This window comes from Molothrus ater, chromosome 19, assembly GCF_012460135.2.
Source record: "Molothrus ater isolate BHLD 08-10-18 breed brown headed cowbird chromosome 19, BPBGC_Mater_1.1, whole genome shotgun sequence".
Classification (NCBI taxonomy): Eukaryota; Metazoa; Chordata; class Aves; order Passeriformes; family Icteridae; genus Molothrus; species Molothrus ater.
In genome coordinates, this window is record NC_050496.2 from 7,964,774 (window position 1) to 7,985,368 (window position 20,595).

A 20,595-nucleotide genomic window follows, 5' to 3' on the forward strand; every position below is an offset into this window, starting at 1 on the left:
GGTCCTATATACATTTAGTTGCTCATTTTGCAAGAGCTTAAACATCAGCAATAACTTGACCACCTATATGATCTTTCACATGAGTTATATTACTCACTTCAGCAGTTCTGCCTTCGGGGAGAAAAGGGAAAGGGGTGACAGGATGCTTTACTTCGAGCCTGCATTTCATTAAACTTCTGCTGTACCTCTTTTGCTCCAGATTAGGCAACAATTTTCTTCCAGACCCAATCATTAGACTTTCTTGAGAAAACTGTTTATAGAGAAATGGTTAAGAGATCAGGATGTTTCTTTACAAGTTCAGTTTGCAAACCTGTGAAAAGTCCTTCGCTTGTATGCTAGCAGAGGTCATTCTTTGAAGCACCATCAGTTGGTGGCAAAGAATGAAATTACCTAGATAGAAGCAAAGCAGAAGTGGCAACAGAGATGGTCATCTATAACATACCCCATGGATTCCAGGGAAATAAGTCTGTTCAGGAAATCTCCCTAATTCACATGGAGGTCTACTTTGTCTTTTTTACTGTGTGAAGCAGCAGATTTCCCTCTGCAGCGCAGTGAGGGTGCAGGGGAGAGAACAAAGAGCAGCAGGCAGTGAGAATGTGACACCATCCCTTCCCACAGCGCTCTGGGCTGCAGCTCTGCTGGCTGGATGTTATTTTAGTGGCTGTGCCTCCCTCCCATGCTGTCCCAGGGCCCGGGAGCCGTGGCTCTGACGCCCGGTGAGCCCGAGGCTTATTCATGTTCAGGAATGGGAGGGTCAGGGCCATCGACACACACCAGCATCCTGCTGCCTATTATTTCCTGCCAGCCCTGGCGTTGCACCAAGCCCTAACATGACAGGTGGATGGAGTTCACAAGGAAATCGTGTCATGGGCCAGTTTTCCAGGAAAGCTGTTAACTCTATTCACAAACCCAGGCCTTCAGATGGAAAGGGAACGTGGCTGAGAAGAGGCGGTGAAGGGCTGTTCTGCTGCTATTGATGTTTTTGTCACAGATTATTCACTGACATCTCTTGCTGCAGCACAGAAATCTTTACCTCTGCACAGTGCCTATACCTTCAAGAGAAGATTGTGGCTGAATGCCTTTTAACTTAAACCATGGGGACACTGCCTCTGCAAATCCCATGTGGGCATTTGATGTCAGTCAGGCTGCAAAAGATGGTAAAAGAAACTGCCTTTTGCTGAGCTAAATGCTTCCTGGGAAACAGAAAATAAATATGAGGTGAGGATCTAAGACCAGTGTTAACCTGGGGATTTAAAATATTTTATAAGAATGAAACTGAGGATAAAGTCCAGGATGTATCAGAAACAAGACTTACATATTTTTAAGTCTCCAAGGCACATTTACTATCCTTCCATTACTCCATGCAGTGTCCAACATCTGCAGTTGTATGTTCTTCTCTTTCTTTCCTCTTTTTCTGTTTTTAAAATGTAGTAATTTTGATATTAGTATAGAAAGCACAGAAGAAGAGTTAAGAGGAAAGGCAATCAATGCAAAAGACGTGTTTTTCAAAATTGCCATGTTTGCTACAAATGCAAATTTTAGGATGCACAAAGTCAGGACAATAGGACTCCGACTGGCTGCTCACAAGAGGAAGGATTAGGTCCTGTGTCATGTTAATAGTGACATCAACAACCTGAATAAAAGCCAAAAATTCAAGTTGATTTTGCAGTTTAAGACCATTGTTCTCCCACATGGTTTAGCCTGTAAGATATAGTCTACACACAGATTTCTGCCAGAATTGATAGTTTTCACATCATACAGTGCAGTTCTTGATATGTAATATACTTCAATATATAAAAGTCCTTCATGACTGGATAATATTTACACTGATATAGCTAAAATGTCATACAAGCTAGAGGCAACAAAGGTATTGGAAATATAAAAGCAAAATAATATCTGTCAATGCTTAGAGCTACTGGTAATATTTATGCAAAATGATGGCTGCCAATATTGTTCTGCTCTTCTATTTTGCAGCCCATTGTAAAAACAAATTTGGTAAAACCTGCTAATGATATGCACCAACTTCCACCTCAGATATCAAAGGAGCAGTAACCCTGGATTTGACTCTGGATAAGCAAAGCTGAGGCAGGAACACGGGATATTCCAGAGGGTTTGTTCCTGGTCGGACTCTTCCGGATGCTGATGAGCCTCTCAGGCCTCTCTTCGTTCCACACTCCGAGCTGGTTCCTGTTCTCTGGAGCTGCAGTAACACTGCACATTTGGTGTTTGGTAACAGGAGCTCTCCCAAGTGTTCATGGCAGAGAAACTTAATTCTTGACACAAGTCCATGAAACTAACCTTTCTTTCTCTCTCTATTTTTTTTTAACCTGGAAAATTATGGTATTAGAGCCAGAGTCATGTACAAAACACAACACGTGAAATGACTGGAGAATTGTAAATTGGGCGTTTTGACTTGAACAAAATCTAAGCATTGTCATACCAATCTGATTATTATTTTAAAATACTGTCCCAGGCTATAACTGTCTTTGTGTACAATAGCAATACAGGGTGTAGTTACAGACACAATTTCCTGTGCTTAGGCTTTGCAATTATTATTTAAGATTACTGTAACATTTGCCCAGAGCACCAGCGCAATTCCTCTATTAGATAATCTTCTATCCTTGTGAGGGCAGTTTTGCTTGTGCAGTGCTGCCAGGGCTTTCAGGAAGGGATAGACAAGCAATTGTGACAATAAAATTTGCACCAGCTCCCACCCAGCCTCTCCCAGAACTGAAACACCATTTGTGGCATTCAAAGCCTTTTCACACCAGAAGGGAAGGTGTTTCTGAGCTGGAAAGTCACTTTGATCTCTACAGGGTTGCATCCTTCTGCTTCTCAGATTCCCATGAGAAACACCAAGCAGCAATCATGGAGTTCCAGTTGGCTTTGCATCAAAGACTTGGTGCACTGCAGCACCCAGCACCCAGGCATGAAACTCCAAATCAATCCAGATTAGGTCATGGGGCTCAAAATTTGGAGCAGAAATTTTGGTTGGGCTTTAAGAGCTGAAAAGGATGTGTTGTTCCTGGGTGTGTAGAGAGAGAGAGGATAATAATGAAAATATCTAAAAGAAATAGATTTGCAAGAAGAAAAAAGCATAGACTGTGAGGCATGGGTAGGATGTCATCACTGGTCAGTCAGAAAAGATGCTACTACTGCTTCAGACTGGCCCAAAATCAATGCAAATAAATCATGGGAGAAAAGTCAGTTCCTAAGGCCATGTGAACACTTAGCGATGAAACCTTTGAAAACACCTTCAACAGCCTAAAAATCTCTGCCTGAACTGCTCACAACCTCTGCTTTGCTCCTGCAGGAGACCAGGATCAGGTGCTGGGATTCTCCCACATAAAATTACTGTTTTGCTCCTCTGACTGAAGGACAAACAAGCCTGACTTTGTGCACAGCCTTTCATTTGCTTCTTGGGATGAAGATGCTTGTGCATGTACCTCATCTCTGAAGGACACAGACGATGCTGCTGAGCTCAGCAGCCCCTCTCACCCAGAGGCCTCCCAGCCTGTCCAGTTAGGTGGTGCTCAGGAGACCATGGTGTGCCTGAAGCTTTGCTGTGCCAGGGTCACATCCAGGGTCACTGCAATGTGTCTGTCCCTGCACACAGGGTGGGTACTGCCCAGGTGCTCACAATTAGCAAGGCAGAGGGTGGCCCAGGAACTCTGCTGTGTCCTTGCCTATGCACTGCAAAATTCAAAGAGAGCAGAGATAAGGAAAGGGAAATCATCTCCAGTAGGAGCAGAGCAACTCTTACTCACTCCTATTTACCTTTCCTGAAAAAAAGCTGCTCCAAAACCCTCATCATCTCCATTCCACTGAGTTTGGCTTTTCTTTTTTGACTTGGAGCTGAGCCTCACCTTGTACCTCTACCTTCCTTTCACAGCAAGCTCAGCTGTATCACAGTGATGGCCAAAGGAGAACCCATGTGTGGGAAAGACTTCAGGAGAGGGCAATGGGCAGGTCCTGCTCTGGGCTCAGCCTAGGAACCATGGAGCCAAGCTGCCATACACTTAGTGGAAATCACTGCATCTCTACAGTCCCTGCAGTTCTCTCCTCAGCAGCCCCCAAAATTCCACTGACGAAAAAAGAAATGGGGAGGGGAGAGAAGGAGTCAGAAAAACTATTGTGTTCCCAGGGAGGGAAAAAGATGAACAGCTCTATTTAGCTTATCCAGCTTTGCTGATGTCAATCACTTCTCTCATTTTAAACAGGAAAGACACCACTTTAGTCCACCTGTTCCATTATTTATCATGCTATGCGTTTCCCATGAATTGTCACTCATGCAAAACCTGTACATTGTAAGGGGACACCCTAATATTTTTAATGACCTTAAGCAAAGTGATTGACACTAGACACCAGTGTCAGATGTTCTGGTGACGCAACATGTTCTCCTAGCAGCAGGAAAGCTTCCTGCCGTGATTAAGTGAGGGCTATGGAAGTGCTAAAATGTGTTGTCAGCTTTCCTCTGATGCAAGTGATTTTATTATAGCGTCTGGTAACCATGGAGTGTGGCAACGCAAATACTGACCCCAAACATCCCCTCCTGCACATATAGCTCACTCTATTTAAAACACAAGGTGCAGCTTGCAAATCCAGGGATAAGTTATGGATGTAACAAGCTTAAACCATGGAGGGCAGAGGAAATGGTGGCACCTAAGCCAGAATTCCTGGGTGGTTTCAGCAGGAGAAGTATAGGGATCCAGGATGAGCTGCAGAAGGAACCCCCTGCAGCACCTCTTTGGCAGGTGGGCTCTGCAGCAGCATCACCAAAACTGTCCTGGCTGCCAGAGGCTCTGAGGGCAAAGAGAAGACACAGGCCTGTCTCATCTTGGTAGTGGAAAGCAAAAATAACACCCAGCCCTTCTGAGCCTGGAGAAAGTAAGGAGGAAATTAAAAGAGAGGAAAAATAGAAAGAGGGCTCCATGCAACCCCTTTGCCTTCTCATACACACCAGGGTGGAAACCTGTGACTCAGCTCAGCACCACCTGTCCTTCAAGGAGAAATCGTGTTCTGGTTTGCTTCAATTTGGGACAAGCCTCTCAACAATCCATTAAGACCTCTACAACACAAGAGTTGCAGAATCAACACCTCAGCCACAAGTGGGGGACACCTGGCACCTGCTTTTCATGAAGATTTGTAATCCCAAAGCTCAGTCAGCAAACACTACACATAGCTTTGCTTCCACAAGTTATTATTAATAGTTATGTCTCAAACTGACTGTGACAGTGAGTGTCTGCAGAACTGTCTGCTATGATTTTTCAATAACAGAGCTGTTAATCAAGCTGCAGAGGGTTGGACTATCAAACCAAAGTCCACAGGCTGCAGAGGTTTTTGTAAGAGATCAACAGTACGTGTGTTCACAGTTATTGTCACAGGGGTTGTTCTACAAAAATAAAAATATAAAGTAGTCAGAGTTGAAGATACAAGCTGTCTTGATAGCAATAAAGAAATATTTTCTAAAGGTCCAGCAGCACTGGATATTATTTTAATGAAATTTATTTTTTGATTTTATAGCAAAATAATCAAAAGTGCTAAACCTGACCACTTAATTTACAAAAAAAGTCCCACGTTTTAAGCTATGATCATACCTTGTTATTTATGTTAAACAATATAATTACACATTTCTACTGATTTCTATTCAATACTGAAACAAAATCAATATTAGTTGGTTTAAAAAAGGGGGAAAGTACCACAGGTATTGGGAGGGGGAAGTTACATAAAATATAAGAATCAGCTTATTGAGAAAATTGCAATGTGTTCTTATTGCTTTTTTTTTTTTTCAGCTACAGTTTAAGTCCCAGATACTCTGGCCATAAGCTTGTAGTCACTTCAAATGCTATGACTTCTCCTTTGGTCAAATGTCAGTGTTTTAAGGAGACCTCTGGCATTTCAAGTCAATTCAAATTATTTTCTCAGTTCCCACACGTTCCCTTTCCAACACATTTTTCAGCATGTTGTAGAATGCAGTTAGGATGGTTGCAGTTATGTGACACAGTTTTCTGTGAAGGAAAAATGGGTTTTCCTCTGTCTTGAAAAGAATCACTACCAAGTCTGCAGTAAGAAATATATTGAGAGCACTTGCAGAGTTGCTACAAGTATTTCTTAATCCATTCAATTTTCATTTCAGTTTGTTTCCACAGTTAAATTAAAATCTGCAATCTCTCCTACTGATAAATAGCCAAGTTGACTTACAAAGGTTCTGCCTTCTGTCCAGCCTTCTCCTGGCTGCCTTTAGCCAAACAAGGTTCGCTGGTTTGCCACGAGCGCTGTCTGGCTCTCCCGCCTCTTTGCTTTCTTCTTGTGCTGCCTGATCTTCCAGCACACGGCGCTGGAAGCCAGCAGAACGAGTCCTGAGGACAAGAGGACCAGGCCAAAGACGGAGATGATGGATCCATGGGAGTTGAAGATGTATGCCACGGCAGTGACCACGGTGCCGGCGATCAGGATGACCACGCCGAAGGGAATGGTGCAGCGGTAGCAGGAGAGCTCTGCTCCCCCCGTGGCTGCCGTCAGCTGGCACTCACTGACCAGAGGAATGGTGGTTATCACACAGTCATTGTTGTTACTCTTCTCTGTGGGCACAGAATCAGGGTGCTTTGGGGTGCCCAGGATCTCTTTGATAGGCTCGTTTGTCATCTTGATTGTCTTGACTCGGCCCGTTCTTAGGCTAGAGCAGGCTCTGCTGAGCTCGTGCTGCACTGTGGAGAGAAGAGCATGAGTTCTACCAATAATTACCAATTATTTATAAGACAAATGGGGACACAGAAGTTTCCCCTTGGGATCACAAACAACCAGACATTCAGGGCCCCACAAGGAGTTATGCACAAGATCAACAGTGACATGACTGATTGTGAAGGATCTGAATCACTTTTTGTAGTAGTCAACAATATGTATGTAAGTTCTGGAAATAACAGAGTCACAGACCAAGACAGACACCAGCATTAAAGTGTTGTGGGCCAAATCTTACATTAAGTTACATCCTAAAGTCAGTATTTCTGGACATAATTTAGATTTCAATGGCATTATGCTTTCTCACAACAAGGTGAAGTTCACACACTGTTTTGATTTTCGCTTACAGACTTTTCACACAGTTTCTTTATACACCTACACACAAAATATTACACAGATTTGCTCCACTGCACATCACAATAACATGGTCAAGTACTAGCCCACAAAAACCAGGATGAACAGTGAGCTCTTTCTCAGTGCAAGTGCTACTTAGGGAAAAAATTCAAATTGTCATGACAAGGTGTAGATGTGGGGGGAGTGAGGATGCAAACAGATTCCTGCACTCAGCTCAGCTCAAGGCTAGTGAACCTCCATATCAATGCCAGACTGACAGCTTGCCATTTACACTGGCTTCAAGCAAAAGCAACAGGTCTCATAAATCCATGAAACTACATTCCTGTTACTGTGGGAGGTAGATTTACCATCATATTCACTCATCTCAGATACAGCAGGTTGTTTTCCTCCTGTTTCCAGACCGTAAACACACTCTCAGTCCTGATGGCATGCTCAGTTTAACTGCATCTGCACAGGACACAAATACCTTCTGGCTCTGGGCCTAGGGAATAATCAGAGCCCACCTGCTCAGAGCAAGAGGAGCTAATAGCTCTCCACCATTCCAGAGCTCAGCCTTGTCTCTGGGGCTCTGGTGATGTGGGGTGACTCTGGGGCCTGCAGTGAGCTTTGCCAACACCGAGGCTGCCATGGATGTGCTGTCCTGGACCCAGCTCAGTGCACCCCAACACACACTGCAGAGATTGGGACACTGGGGAGCCACTGGGGAGCCACTGGGGAGCCACTGGCTGTCCTGCTGTGAGCAGCTCCCAGGACTCCTCCACCACTCTGGCGTGGGCTGTGCCGCTGTTGCTCTCATGAGCAGCATGATATGCAGCTCAGAGAACAAGGAAGAGCGTTGGCAATGCAGTAATGCTTTTATCACTTTTATCACCTTCACATCTGTGACTAGGAAGTTAATTGCCAGATACTAGTATTCTCCTTTTCCTTTCCCACCACTCCACCCTTGTTGCTAAGATATATTCGCTCATTGTGGAGAGCCCTTGGTTTTATATCTCAGTACCTCCTATAACCGACTGTGGGTTTTACAAGAAAGAGGATTTCACTCTTTTTAAAAAAACACAAGCACAAACAGGCTAAATGCTGGATATAGAATGTTTGCATACAAAGTCCCCTTGAAGCCTCAAGTGAGAAGAAAAGCCCAGATCTTGTTTGCTAAAGCTTTTGTTCTACTTCTCTGGGAAGAGTGCTCAGCTCTCTGTTGTATCTGCTGTGCAGAGCTGCCTGTGGGCTCAGGCCTGCCAGAGGAGCCTGTCCTTGCTGGGCACACACAACACACCCAAGCACACACAGTGACAGCCCAAGAGGCATCAGGCACACACTGAAACACACTGATCATCAGGAAAATCTTTTATACTGTGAGGGTTACTGAGCACTGGAACCTAGTGAAGTTTTGGAGCCTACCCTTGAGATAATCCAAAGCCATCTGCACAGTCAGCATTGCCTAGGTGCTGAGCAACAGGGGGGTCAGACCATATGACCCCCAGAAGTCCCTTCTAACCATGACCATTCGATGATTCTGCCTGTTTCTGTGAGAGTACTCGGTATCTCCAAGGGCAAGAAAGGGATTTGTTCAGTGCTTATCAGACAAAACAAGTGTTATATCTGTGCTGACACCTCAGATATCCTAAATTCTCCTAGGTTCGGTAGCTGTGTTCTTTGAATCATAAAGCATGGTTAAATGCCTTTTAAATCAGACAGAAAGAGCCCAGGAAAGCCATGGGTTTGCTCTCGAGTGTCATTAATCTGTACCCATGTGGATCTGAGCCCAAGTTCTGCATTTTCAATAATGATTGACACAGCAGAGAGACGTACACTGGTGCCATTATGTTGCTGCACTACTTATCCATAAAACATTACAGAAGTTCAGCATAACATAAGAATGGGGTCCCCAAATGTCACCTTTTTTGATCTTACCATTCAATTAGTGTAAAATTCTATTATCAAATTTGAGGGAGAAAAAATTTAAATATTTTGCATATAAAAGGTCTGTTGGCTCAAATACACTGCAATACCTATACAAAAGTCCAAGTACTCTAACAGTCACTGAAATAGGGAAACTGCCAAATAACTTGAAAAAGCCCATAATAAGCATTATTATTCTGAAAAAATTAACCTTTAATCAAAATGTATTTACTCCTGTCTCTAAAGTCCTTGTCCCTCTGCTTCAGCTGCATCTTCAATGAGCATTAAATTCTCCTAGACCTCCTATACAGAGATTTGTGAAGAAAGGAGATATATTTATACAGTCAAATTTAACAGGAACAAAAAAATATTCTAATCTATAATAATTAAGTCAATGGCAAAATATCTGTTGATTTCTGAGGAGCATGGTTTTTTTCTGGAATAGGATGCAAGAAGGCAGGCATTCATATAAAACAAATAAACAACCCTCTACTGAAATACTATTAAATTAAATAAACAACAGAACCTATTTGAAGTGTGAGCGAAGGTATCTAGCCCTAGAAAAAAGGGCACTGGATCCTTATTGCCAGCAAAGTCACTTCTGACTTAAGCCAACAGGTGATTTGGTTCAAGTTTCAGGGTAAGAAATTTAGGCAAAGATACCCAGCAACACCAGCATCCTCTCACTAATCATACCACAAGTACTATCTTAAGGAGCTGCTTTGAGTTGGAGGAAGAATGTGCTTCTGTGGCAATCTGTGGCTAACCCTGGGTAAAGGGGAGAGAAAAATTTTAGCCACTAATAAGGGTAAATTTAGATTTATCAAAAAGATATTAAATCCATCAGCTTGTACACCTACCAGATCCAGGAGAAATCCATGGTAAAAGAGTGCTGAAGATGTCTTGTGTGACAATTCAAGGCAGAAAGAGCTGCTCGAGTCTTTGAAGTGTCAGATATTGCTGAATGATGAACTGGAGGTGACAATATTCTAGCATGGAAGTTTCCTACAAGAAAAGTTGTTGGATATTTATCAGCTTCTTGAGAATAAAAGTCATGAGTGTAAAGCTTCTGCTGTGGGCTGACTCCTGCTCCTAACCTAACCAAAGCAGGAGATGTTCTCCCTCTGGCTCTCCTAGTGGCCTCTGCCTCTTTTCTTGGAAGCAGCCACCCATTTCTAGCCCAATGTAACATTTTCCTTTGATGCTGTGACGTCCCAGTAGTGAGTAGCATAATGCAGTCAAGTCCCCCAGAAAGAGCCAGGAGAAGGTAATGCCGAAGAAATACTGTAGATAAAAATCTTATTTAACTTAATTTCTATTGCTCACTTCACCTGTGTGAATAAAGATTCAGAATACATGGGAGTTCGTCTCTTCTATGAGTCCAATTTCTTTGAGCAAATCACTCCATCTCCCTGCTCCTCAGACTTCCTAGCTGTGAACTGTCTGTGACAACACACCACTAAAAAAACCTGTAATCTCTTCCACTATAAGAAAACCTAAGTAATATAATCCCAAAAACTCAGAATAAAAAAAGGCAGACTTACACAGTCCAAGAACTCTCTGTAATAAATTCAAGTCCACTATATTTACTATTGTTCATTTCTGTTCTTGGATTTTTAAAAACAAGATTCTTAACTCCAAGAGGGACAAGGAGGACTCTGCAGCAGGGCAGTGACAACTCTGCAGAGAGCAGAGCAATGGAAATTGTTATCAACTGCAGAAACAGCTGTGAAGTCACCAGGCAGCTGGGCAAAACTCACGAAGCAGCAGATTTATGTTGCTAATCTTATTTGACACCCTTTCTAGAAGTGCATGATCAGGAAGATTATTTCAACATGGAAGCAGGAGTCCTAAGTGGGGATGAGGGTAAATTCACGAGAATAAGTTTGTATAACATTAAACTTTAAGGGTTTTTCTAAGTTATTTAGATCCTACTAACATTTCACAAACACACATTTACAGGCACAAATTGCTGCTGTTCTCCAGAAGATCCTTGGAATAAGCCTGTGACATTGCCAAAGTATATTTAGCTGATTATTGATGTTAGCTAACAATAAGGAAGTCTACTTGTTTATCTCATTGATTATATTCTTTTCCACAGGACCTAGCAATTAGTTAACTTTCTGAAAAGTTTGGAGGGAATGCAGGAAAAAAATCCTGACTTCAGATAAATAATCTAGATTTCATTAAAACAAATGCAGACCTCTGAAATGTGCTTGCAGTCAACTTCTACTTGGATTACAGCAAGGTTACATTTGTTTGAAAGCTCTTCCCAGCACAATTGTGCCCCCTAAGACCCTCTGCCAGCATCTTGCTTGAAAAAAATTATTTGCTAGTCAGTTATTTATTTGTATTTATCCCAGACTGCACACAGTTTAGATATTTTTATTTTAAATTAATGTCTTTATAAAAAATTCTGACAGAGCAACCTTAGAGTTGAAATTTCTTCCCTTCTCCTTCCCGCTCTCACCACAAAACTGAGAAGCAGAAACACATGAAATCTCTACATGAAGCTTCCAGCGTTTTAACTCTGAATCATTTCAATGTGGTGCTCTCTCAGGAGGCTTCCTACATACGGAGTATCTCTGTGCGAGAGCAAAGAGCTACTACAACCCTTTCCTCTTTTTCATATTTTACTTATAACCAGTGGGACACATTTGAGTTTTCCGCCTTCAAGCTCTGGACCAGATTCTCTCTATTTTACACAACACTTCAGGCACCCTTTTTTGCTTATGTAAAATCCCAATAAATCATAATGCTCACACTTCACACTATGGCTATGCATTACAGTGACTACGAAAAATAGCCTCTGTCCCGAGAGGAGAGCCTGAATTCATTCAGAATTCAACAGACTACAGTAATCCTCAACACAATCCCGCAGCTCTGCCCCAGGTGAACACTCCTGGAAATACACAACCAGAATTTGTACTTACAAGACTCCAGGACCATGTCCAGAGCTACAGAGGCAGCAAAAGAAAACATTGCCTCCAAACCAGCTGCCTCAGGATGCAGTTTCTCTCACCAAGTTTCTCCCACCAAGTTTTTAAGTAAAATCATGAACATATTTAAACTCTCGCACCTTTTTCGTTTTCCCGACATAGCCGGGGTGTAGGATGGGCGCCAACCCAACCCCTCCACAAACCAACTCTGTTATGTGCCAGTTGCAAAACTTTCAAACGCGCCTGCTGCACGCCACACACGCACCTGGGCTAAAATCCTCCGTGTCACGCCTGTCCCTGAGTACCTCTGCAAGAGAGCAGAGAGGCGAGCAGGCGGGGAAAGCCCCGTGCACGAACAGCCCTGCGGTGCCGGGGAGGCAGCGCTCCGGGGACACCGACCCGCACCGGGAGCGGCTCCGGCTGCCGAGCCCCCCAACTGCTGGAAGCGGGAACAGCCCTGTGCCGGAGCGGAGCCCGAGCAGCCCGGCCGCCCCGGGGAGCCGGGCACGGGAGCCGGAGCTCCACGGGCACCGGGAGCCGGAGCTCCGCGGGCACCTGAGCCGAAGCTCCACAGGCACGGGAGCCGGAGCCCCGCAAGCACCGGGAGCCGGAGCCCCGCAAGCACCGGGAGCCGGAGCCCCGCAAGCACCGGGAGCCGGAGCTCCGCAGGCACCGGGAGCCGGAGCTCCGCGGGCATAGGAGCCGGAGTTCCACGGGCACCGGAGCCGGCGGGGGCGCGGCCGCGGGGCGTGGGGTCCGGGGCTGCCAGCGAGCTGAGCCGTGCCAGTCCATGCCACAGGCTGGGCCAGTGTGCCATAGCATGGGCTAGAGTGCCATAGCGAGCCGTGCCTAGCGAAGCCGAGCCGTGCCTTACCTCCCGGAGGCCGGGCGGGACTGCGGCTGCCACCAGCCCGCAGGCAGCATAAGAGGGGATGCAGCTCGCCGCACAAGGGACTGTAAACAAAGTTCTCGGTGAGAGCGAAACAATTAAGGGACCGGAGCAAATTCAGCGGCGGGAGCTGCGGCCGGCGGGGCGGCAGCGGGACGGTCCCGCTGGGCGGGGGGGCCGCGAGGGTGTCCGGGCTGGGCCGGCCAGGGGCCGGGCCTCTCCCTCCGCCCCGCGCTGCTCACAGCCCGGCACAGGGATGCGCACGGCGGGGACAGCACCAGGGCAGGCTCCGCATCGCGCCCTGCCTGCGGCAGGTCACACACACGGGCCGGGGGCGCGTCCCGCAGCCCCCTCTGCCCTCCCGCAGCCCCTCTGCCCTCCCGCAGCCCCTCTGCCCTCCTCCAGCCCCCTCTGCCACCCTCCAGCCCCCTCTGCCCTCCTCCAGCCTCCTCTGCCCTCCCGCAGCCCCTCTGCCCTCCCGCAGCCCCTCTGCCCTCCTCCAGCCCCCTCTGCCCTCCCGCAGCCCCCTCTGCCCTCCTCCAGCCCCCTCTGCCCTCCCGCAGCCCCCTCTGCCCTCCCGCAGCCCCTCTGCCCTCCCGCAGCCCCTCTGCCCTCCTCCAGCCCCCTCTGCCCTCCCGCAGCCCCTCTGCCCTCCTCCAGCCCCCTCTGCCCTCCCGCAGCCCCTCTGCCCTCCTCCAGCCCCCTCTGCCCTCCTGCAGCCCCCTCTGCCCTCCCGCAGCCCCTCTGCTCTCCCGCAGCCCCTCTGCCCTCCCGCAGCCCCTCTGCCCTCCTCCAGCCCCCTCTGCCCTCCTCCAGCCCCCTCTGCCACCCTCCAGCCCCCTCTGCCCTCCCGCAGCCCCTCTGCCCTCCCGCAGCCCCTCTGCCCTCCTCCAGCCCCCTCTGCCACCCTCCAGCCCCCTCTGCCCTCCCGCAGCCCCTCTGCCCTCCTCCAGCCCCCTCTGCCACCCTCCAGCCCCCTCTGCCCTCCCGCAGCCCCTCTGCCCTCCTCCAGCCCCCTCTGCCCTCCTCCAGCCCCCTCTGCCCTCCCGCAGCCCCTCTGCCACCCTCCAGCCCCCTCTGCCCTCCCGCAGCCCCTCTGCCCTCCCGCAGCCCCTCTGCCCTCCTCCAGCCCCCTCTGCCCTCCCGCAGCCCCTCTGCCCTCCTGCAGCCCCCTCTGCCCTCCTCCAGCCCCCTCTGCCCTCCTGCAGCCCCCTCTGCCCTCCTCCAGCCCCCTCTGCCCTCCCGCAGCCCCTCTGCCCTCCTCCAGCCCCCTCTGCCCTCCTCCAGCCCCCTCTGCCACCCTCCAGCCCCCTCTGCCCTCCTCCAGCCCCCTCTGCCCTCCCGCAGCCCCTTCTCTCCAGCACCCAGCCCCGGGCCGGGTGTTAGGGCCATCCCGGCTGCAGCAGTGTGGGTGAGGGTCAGTACCTGTCCTGAGCTCGCTGGGTGGCCGTGCTGGGTCACTTGGAAGCACAGTCCATGCCGAAGTCCAGATGAACCCTAGCTCAACTGCTCAGGAATTAAAGGAGGAGGAATATAGCTCCAGATGGCATTCTTAAAGGATAAAGTTTTATGTATCATTTAGAAATATTTTAACTGGCTTTTCTCAGTTTTAATTACTTATTTTTGCAGCACATCAAATACTACAGGGGTTTGGACAGGATGGGTGTGGGTGTGTATTAATTTTTTACCATGATTTCTGTTACTTCAGACAAAAAGCAGACAAATTATGCTTTTAAGTCTTGTAAAAGGACATATATGAATTTTGTGGTTAAGCTCAAACAAAGTTTATATTTAAAAGGCACTATTTTATCAATGATTGATAAAAGAACAGTGCGCCAGATGTATTTAATCAGCCACTCTGAAAGCATGCATGTACTTTTGACTCCCAGGGTGAAATCCTGGCCTCACAGAAATTAATGGCAAAACTTCCACCAACTTCACAGGAGCCAGGATTTCATCCTGTGTGTTGTTAAGAACTGCCCAGTGACAGGAGATCCCCCCAAGGGTTCATCTCCTCCAGACAAATCAGCCAGGTTCTGGAAAAGCTTCACAGCTTTATGCAAGAAACTGTCATTTTTTCCCCCACTTGCTGGTGCTCCCATCAAATACATCAGCATTTGAGCAGAAATGACAAAGAAACTGGATCTGAGGAGAACTCCATTAAGTAGGATCTCTTGACCATTGTCTGGTCCTTCCCAATGCAGGCAGCCATGTCTGTAATATCTTTATTAGACTTTGCAAGTTCCACCTCAAAAATAACCAGGTTTCCCACTCCTCCTGTTGGAGACTACAAGCCTTATTCTTTTGATATCTAGGAACTTTGTTTTTAGCTGAATGGGTTCATAGACAATCATACATGGGCAAGTAAATGTTTGGCTGAAGAAGCTACTCTCTCTTTTGGCAATTAATCCTCTAATGCCCTAAGAGGGAGAAATTAAACTCTCTCGGGCTTGTTTTCAATCATTTTTTCAGATGTCTTACCAACTTCTTCCATGGAAGTGCAACTATTTTCCTGGCCTACTAGAAATACTAACATTTCAAAATTTTCTTCTGATTGTTCAGGACGTCTGTTTTTTCCCCCAGTATCAGTTTCATTTTTCACTTTACATCAGAAAGTCTTGCTGTTTGTACATGTGTGCATGACCTAAATTTCACCCCATTCCTGTTACATCAGTTCCTCTCTAGTCCTTCCAGTCTAGTATTTGGTCCTCCTATGTTGACAGAGAACCTCCCTCTCAGGCTTACACCATCCACAGCTCCACTAGTACATTCTTATTTTTTTTCATGCCAACTCTATTACTGAAAGTATTACATAAAATACTGAAAGTTTTACATAAGATACCTCATGAAACTGATTTTTAAGGAGCTATTCTAGTACACATAAACAAGCACCGAAGCTGGGCTTAGAATTCATGTTTCTGTTCAAATAAATGCCCTAACAACAGGCAAAAAAGTCACACACTCTGCTAGACCTCATGCAATTTTTATTTCTTGCTGTGAAGCATAAAAGCTGCAATAGAAAGTGATGGGAATGAGGTCCCTTCTAGTGCTGAGAGATCACTGTGCTCTCCCCTAGAATGATGGCTTTGTAGCACTCAGGCACTGAAGGGTTTAAAACAACTTGGGCACCAGCCCTCTGGCCTTTTAAAAAAAGGGATGACTCTGCCTTTTAAGGTCCTGCTGTGTTCTGAGCACGGCTCTCCAAGGATGTAAGGAAAGAAGGACCAGACACACCCGGAGCAGCACGTTCGGCACCTGGAGAAATTCAGTGCAAACAGCTGAGGAAACTTCAGGGCTGAGCAACAGCTGCAGAGAGGGGTTACAGGTTCACAGTTTTGGACTGCCAGGCTTCAGTGATACATAGCTCCCCTTTAGGACCTGCCCTGAATGACAAAATCTCCTCCCAGGGGCCTAAACACAGCTGCTTAGAGGGAAGTGCAGCCCCAAAGCTGGGCTGATAAGCAAGAAGCGTGTGTGATTCTGGAACTCCTGGCGCCTACCGAGAGAGCAGTTTGGCTCCTAAATTGAGCAATGCTGTTGCTCTGCCGACTGAAACACACTTGCAATACTTCATGGCTTCCTTTGAGTTTCTAACAGTCTCCTGGGCCTTAACAGCACAGCAAACAGTGACTCACTAATCTGGCAAAGTACAACCATTGTGGGCTCCCTATTCACTTAGTTTTTCTTACCTTTTCCCTAACCCGCCACTGAATTTTCCTTTTATTTTATCCCTAAGCCCACACACGGATACAACACATCAGTTTACTGCATTTTGTGAAACTTTCAGAAAGTGCCCTTTCAATGTGTTCAATATATTATAAATTGTCCTTACCATGCCAGGCAGTGTATGTGTTTTGTGATGAGAAATGAGTCCAAAAACAGCCCAAAGCCAGTTAAGCCAGAGAAGCAAATAATTTCACATTAAATGCTGTAGCTCCCATCTCATGAACACAGTTTACCCCCCAGATGGTTGATAGCTGTGCAAACCAGCCACTCTGTGGGTAATCAGGCTCATGAAATGGATGTGCTTATAATGACTGTGAGAAACCTCTTTGGTGGCTGGGAATATGGAAAGGAATTTTCTTTGAACTCCATTAGATCCTACTTGTGCTTTGGTCAACATCAGTTATCCTGCTGTGCATGTGAACTTTGTTATTGCCTTGCTTGACTTTCACTTAATCTTCCTGCAGTGCTGAAGAAGACAGGATATCTGGAGCTGAAAAACAATTATTCTTATCTCCTACTGCTTTCATAATTACATAAAGTTCCCATTTGAAGAGCGCATTCCTTGTGTGGACATGTGCTTTTAATTAGCAGAGGGATGCATCACACCACCAGAAGCCAATTCCTCAACCTTGCATAAGTTGGTTACAGAACCTCTGGGTCTTCAGCCACCGTGGCAGCTTTCTGGCCAAGCTGGGGGAAGTGTGGGAGCAAACTCCAGGCACTGTAATTTCACCACAACCAGGATTTTTATTAGAGACTATTGCAGTAGCATGCAGCAGATTGAGCTGAGAAGTTCAAAATAGGAATGATCTCTTGTCTTGGTTTTCCACCTGCACTGAGTCACCCAAAGAATTTACAGGGCTCAAAGACATGAAGGGAAATGCAGATAAAAAGCTGAAAAAGGGACTAGTCCAAGTTAGTGGATAGTTTCAAGAGACATTTTATTTCATTTGCTTCCCTTCTCAGTAGGTAGGGTATAAAGAACATACACTGTTCCCTCTGCAAATGGTCTTCTAATGAACATGGAGCATTTCAGCCAGCTGTTATTGACTCTCTAACAAAAGAAAGAAAGTTATGAGTTCTAAACTAAGCTATACAGGCCATTGGCTGAATTACTTCTTGTCTGATGAGTCTTTCTGTGTCCTACTTCACTACAATCCTTAGGACAAATTTATACACAAGATCTACCTAAAATACTGCACAAAGTTAAAATACACAGCTTTTCTCTTACATAATAGATGACTTCTGTGAAATTTACAGTAAGTCAAGTGTCTGACCTAAAGGGTAGTTAAAAAAGAAAAAAAAAGAATAATTGTAGTAAGACCTAAGTAAGTTCTTACTGCTCCCACAAAAGAGAGCTTTTCATATATATCATCTGCTTTAGCATCACCTGCTAAAGGAAATGTTTAGAAATATTTCTACATCCATGTAAACAAGTTAAGAAAGTAGAGGGTGTGGTAGTGATAACTATTTACCAAACCAAGTGAAGATCCAAACAGGCTGTCTTATCTTTTGAATGAGTCATTTTAGGTCATGCAGGTAATGGTGAAATCCCTTCCTTCTGACAGTGAAGTTTAAAATTACCCCTCTTTCCTCAGGGCCAGGTAAATAGGTTGCACCTCTTTATCTCCAGTGTATTTGCACTGGGAGTACATTACTTTCCAGAGAAACTGTGGCTACAAGATGGAAATCAAAAGCAAACATGGCCAAATGAAAGAGATGGGTTCTGACACCAAGAGTCACAATAAACTATCTACCAAAGGTAAAAAATACTTCATATCAGAAGGCAGAAAAACTGCAGAACTCCAGTTACCCTCTGAATCCTCTTCTATTTGGCTGGAACTGTTGAAACTAGATGCTCCATACAGAAACAGTCATAGTTTGGGGTTAAATTCAACTCTATGAAGAAGGCCATTATAAACCAGTATTTAATAGCCACTTATGACATATGACAGCTCAAGCAGTGCATTTTTTGTGCTATTTCTCTGTAAAAATCACCCTCCCTGCCTAAATACTTGGGAATAAAAACATATATGTAAAATAAATAAACATATAGAAACATATACAGAATACATAAAATATATAAAGGTTTTGATGTAGCAGACAGGTTATATTTTCTGCGTACTCTAAAAATGTTGAAAAAACAGATTTCCCTTTGACTCATATAAGAGAGGAGAATATAGACTGCCTTACACATGCATGGCTGTGATGGGAGATGCTGTTGTTACTTCTCAGCTTTTTGGATGAAGAATCATCTTCTTGAAACTGTAAAAGTCATGAAACAATTTGTGAGAAAGGCTTTTACATGATGCAGTCAATAAGCAACAGCAGCAGAAGCTTATAATTGCCTTGGCTGTGTATACTAGAAATGCAAATGTACAAATTGTATAAATGGTAGGGCAGGACTATTCAGCAGCTTTCAAAGTTTTTGGAATTACAGTGGTATATAAATGTCTGCACAGCAGTTGAATTCATCAAAATCCCATGTCTTTAGTTCATCTTCAAGAATTTTTCAAAGTGCACCAGTGCCACACAGAGACAGATAGAGGAAAACACAATATAGCTGGGAACATTCTCCCACATATGGACGTCCATATCCAAAACAAACACTGAAAATCACCTGGGGCCTGAAAACATCAATCTAGTATTCATTGCTGGTTTCAATTCTGGCCAATATGATTTTCTGATGTAGGAGTTGTCCAGTTTCCTGGTTTTGTTCCATACCACAGAATTCATTGGATTACCCAGCACTGATTTCAGTAACAGAAAGGTTAGGTGTTAGCAGGGAATTCATACAGATTTATTTCCATTCTAAAAAACAGGTGGAAGATTTAGGTACATTAATGCCACTGATAGCCCAAATCAGCAAGTTGCCTTGAGGTATATTTCCCACTCAGAGCAGCAGCAGATAATAGAATCATAAAATCACAGAAGGGTTTGGATTGGAAGGATCCTTAACAATCATCCCATCTCATTCCAACCCTTTGCCATGGGCAGGGACACCTCCTACTAGACCAGGTGCTAAAAGCCCAGTCCAACCTGTCCTTAAACACCACCAGGGATAAAAGCTAAACCTTCCCATACCAGAAAGCCTGTCTGAAAACCAGGTATGCTAACTACTCCACTATAGGGTAACTAACCTGAAGCCTGAGATCCACCAAGTATGTAGAACAAGTTATGGGCACTTTTGAAACTCCCCCTCATTGCCCCAGAATATTAACCCTCTATTTTCCCTTAAATGGTATTTGGGTCCCTGGTCCATGTGTGGGACTGGATTTTGCTGTATCCAGGCTGCCTTTGGTTCATGTTCCCAGACCCAGCTGCCCCAGCACAGCTGCTGTTCCACAGTGCTGGGGCAGAGCAGTAGGAAATCAATCCTGAACACATCCCAGCCCAAAGCCACTACCCAGCAGTGAAGATTCTAAAGGACTTGGGTTCAAACTTCAGCTTATATCCCTAGGCTAAGGGCAATACATGGAAATACAAGGGATAAATAATAACACTTAAGTAAACATACATGAAAACAGAAAATAAACCCCCAGAACAGCTTGTGCTTTCTTAGTAATCACCACTCCTTATTTACCAAGAAAAAAAGGTCACAGAGTAATAATGCCTTTTTTGAAAGCTTTTGTCCCTAGAGTGGCCTTGTGAGATAAATCTATTTTTCCATGAAAGTGCTGGGGAAACAGGGAGTGGTCAGGCAGCTGAAGCCAACTTACTGATGCCATGTAGACAACCATATAATGCAAAACATTGACCCTAAAATAATAGGCAACATGGAGCTGTGATCACTTCAGTCCTTTTGCACAAACAAGGAGATCAGGTAATCACACAGGCATGTGCCCTTGCTGCATGTTAAAGATCAGTTCTTGACTCACAACTCCTTTTTCATACTGGGTCAAAGTCACCTCTGTGCAAACAAGAGCCACAAGCTCTTTCAGTTTCACTGAGCCCTATTTCAGAGAAACAATGGGACTTAGAGGTGAGACAGGCAATCTGATAAAAGCTTTGCAAAAGTAAAGAAATATTTCTGCAAGAAAAAATAAA

The 20,595-nt window shown here is 45.3% G+C and overlaps 1 protein-coding gene across 3 annotated transcripts; it reads right to left on the reverse strand.

Moving 5' to 3' along the window:
• Positions 1-5,489: 5,489 nt before the first annotated feature.
• On the reverse strand, positions 5,490-12,981 carry TMEM100 (transmembrane protein 100). Of its 3 annotated transcripts, none has more exons than XM_036394863.2 (3): positions 12,808-12,981; positions 9,855-9,999; positions 5,490-6,707 (listed from the first exon to the last, which is right to left on the reverse strand). In XM_036394863.2, exon 3 carries the CDS (start codon positions 6,643-6,645, stop codon positions 6,241-6,243), a length of 405 nt encoding a protein of 134 aa, XP_036250756.1. In that variant the 5' UTR covers positions 6,646-6,707; positions 9,855-9,999; positions 12,808-12,981; the 3' UTR covers positions 5,490-6,240. The 3 variants fall into 3 exon arrangements, with proteins under 3 accessions (XP_036250756.1, XP_036250757.1, XP_036250758.1); XM_036394864.2 differs by lacking the exon at positions 12,808-12,981 and adding an exon at positions 12,199-12,343; XM_036394865.2 differs by lacking the exon at positions 12,808-12,981 and adding an exon at positions 11,928-11,971.
• Between the last annotated feature and the right edge of the window lie 7,614 nt (positions 12,982-20,595).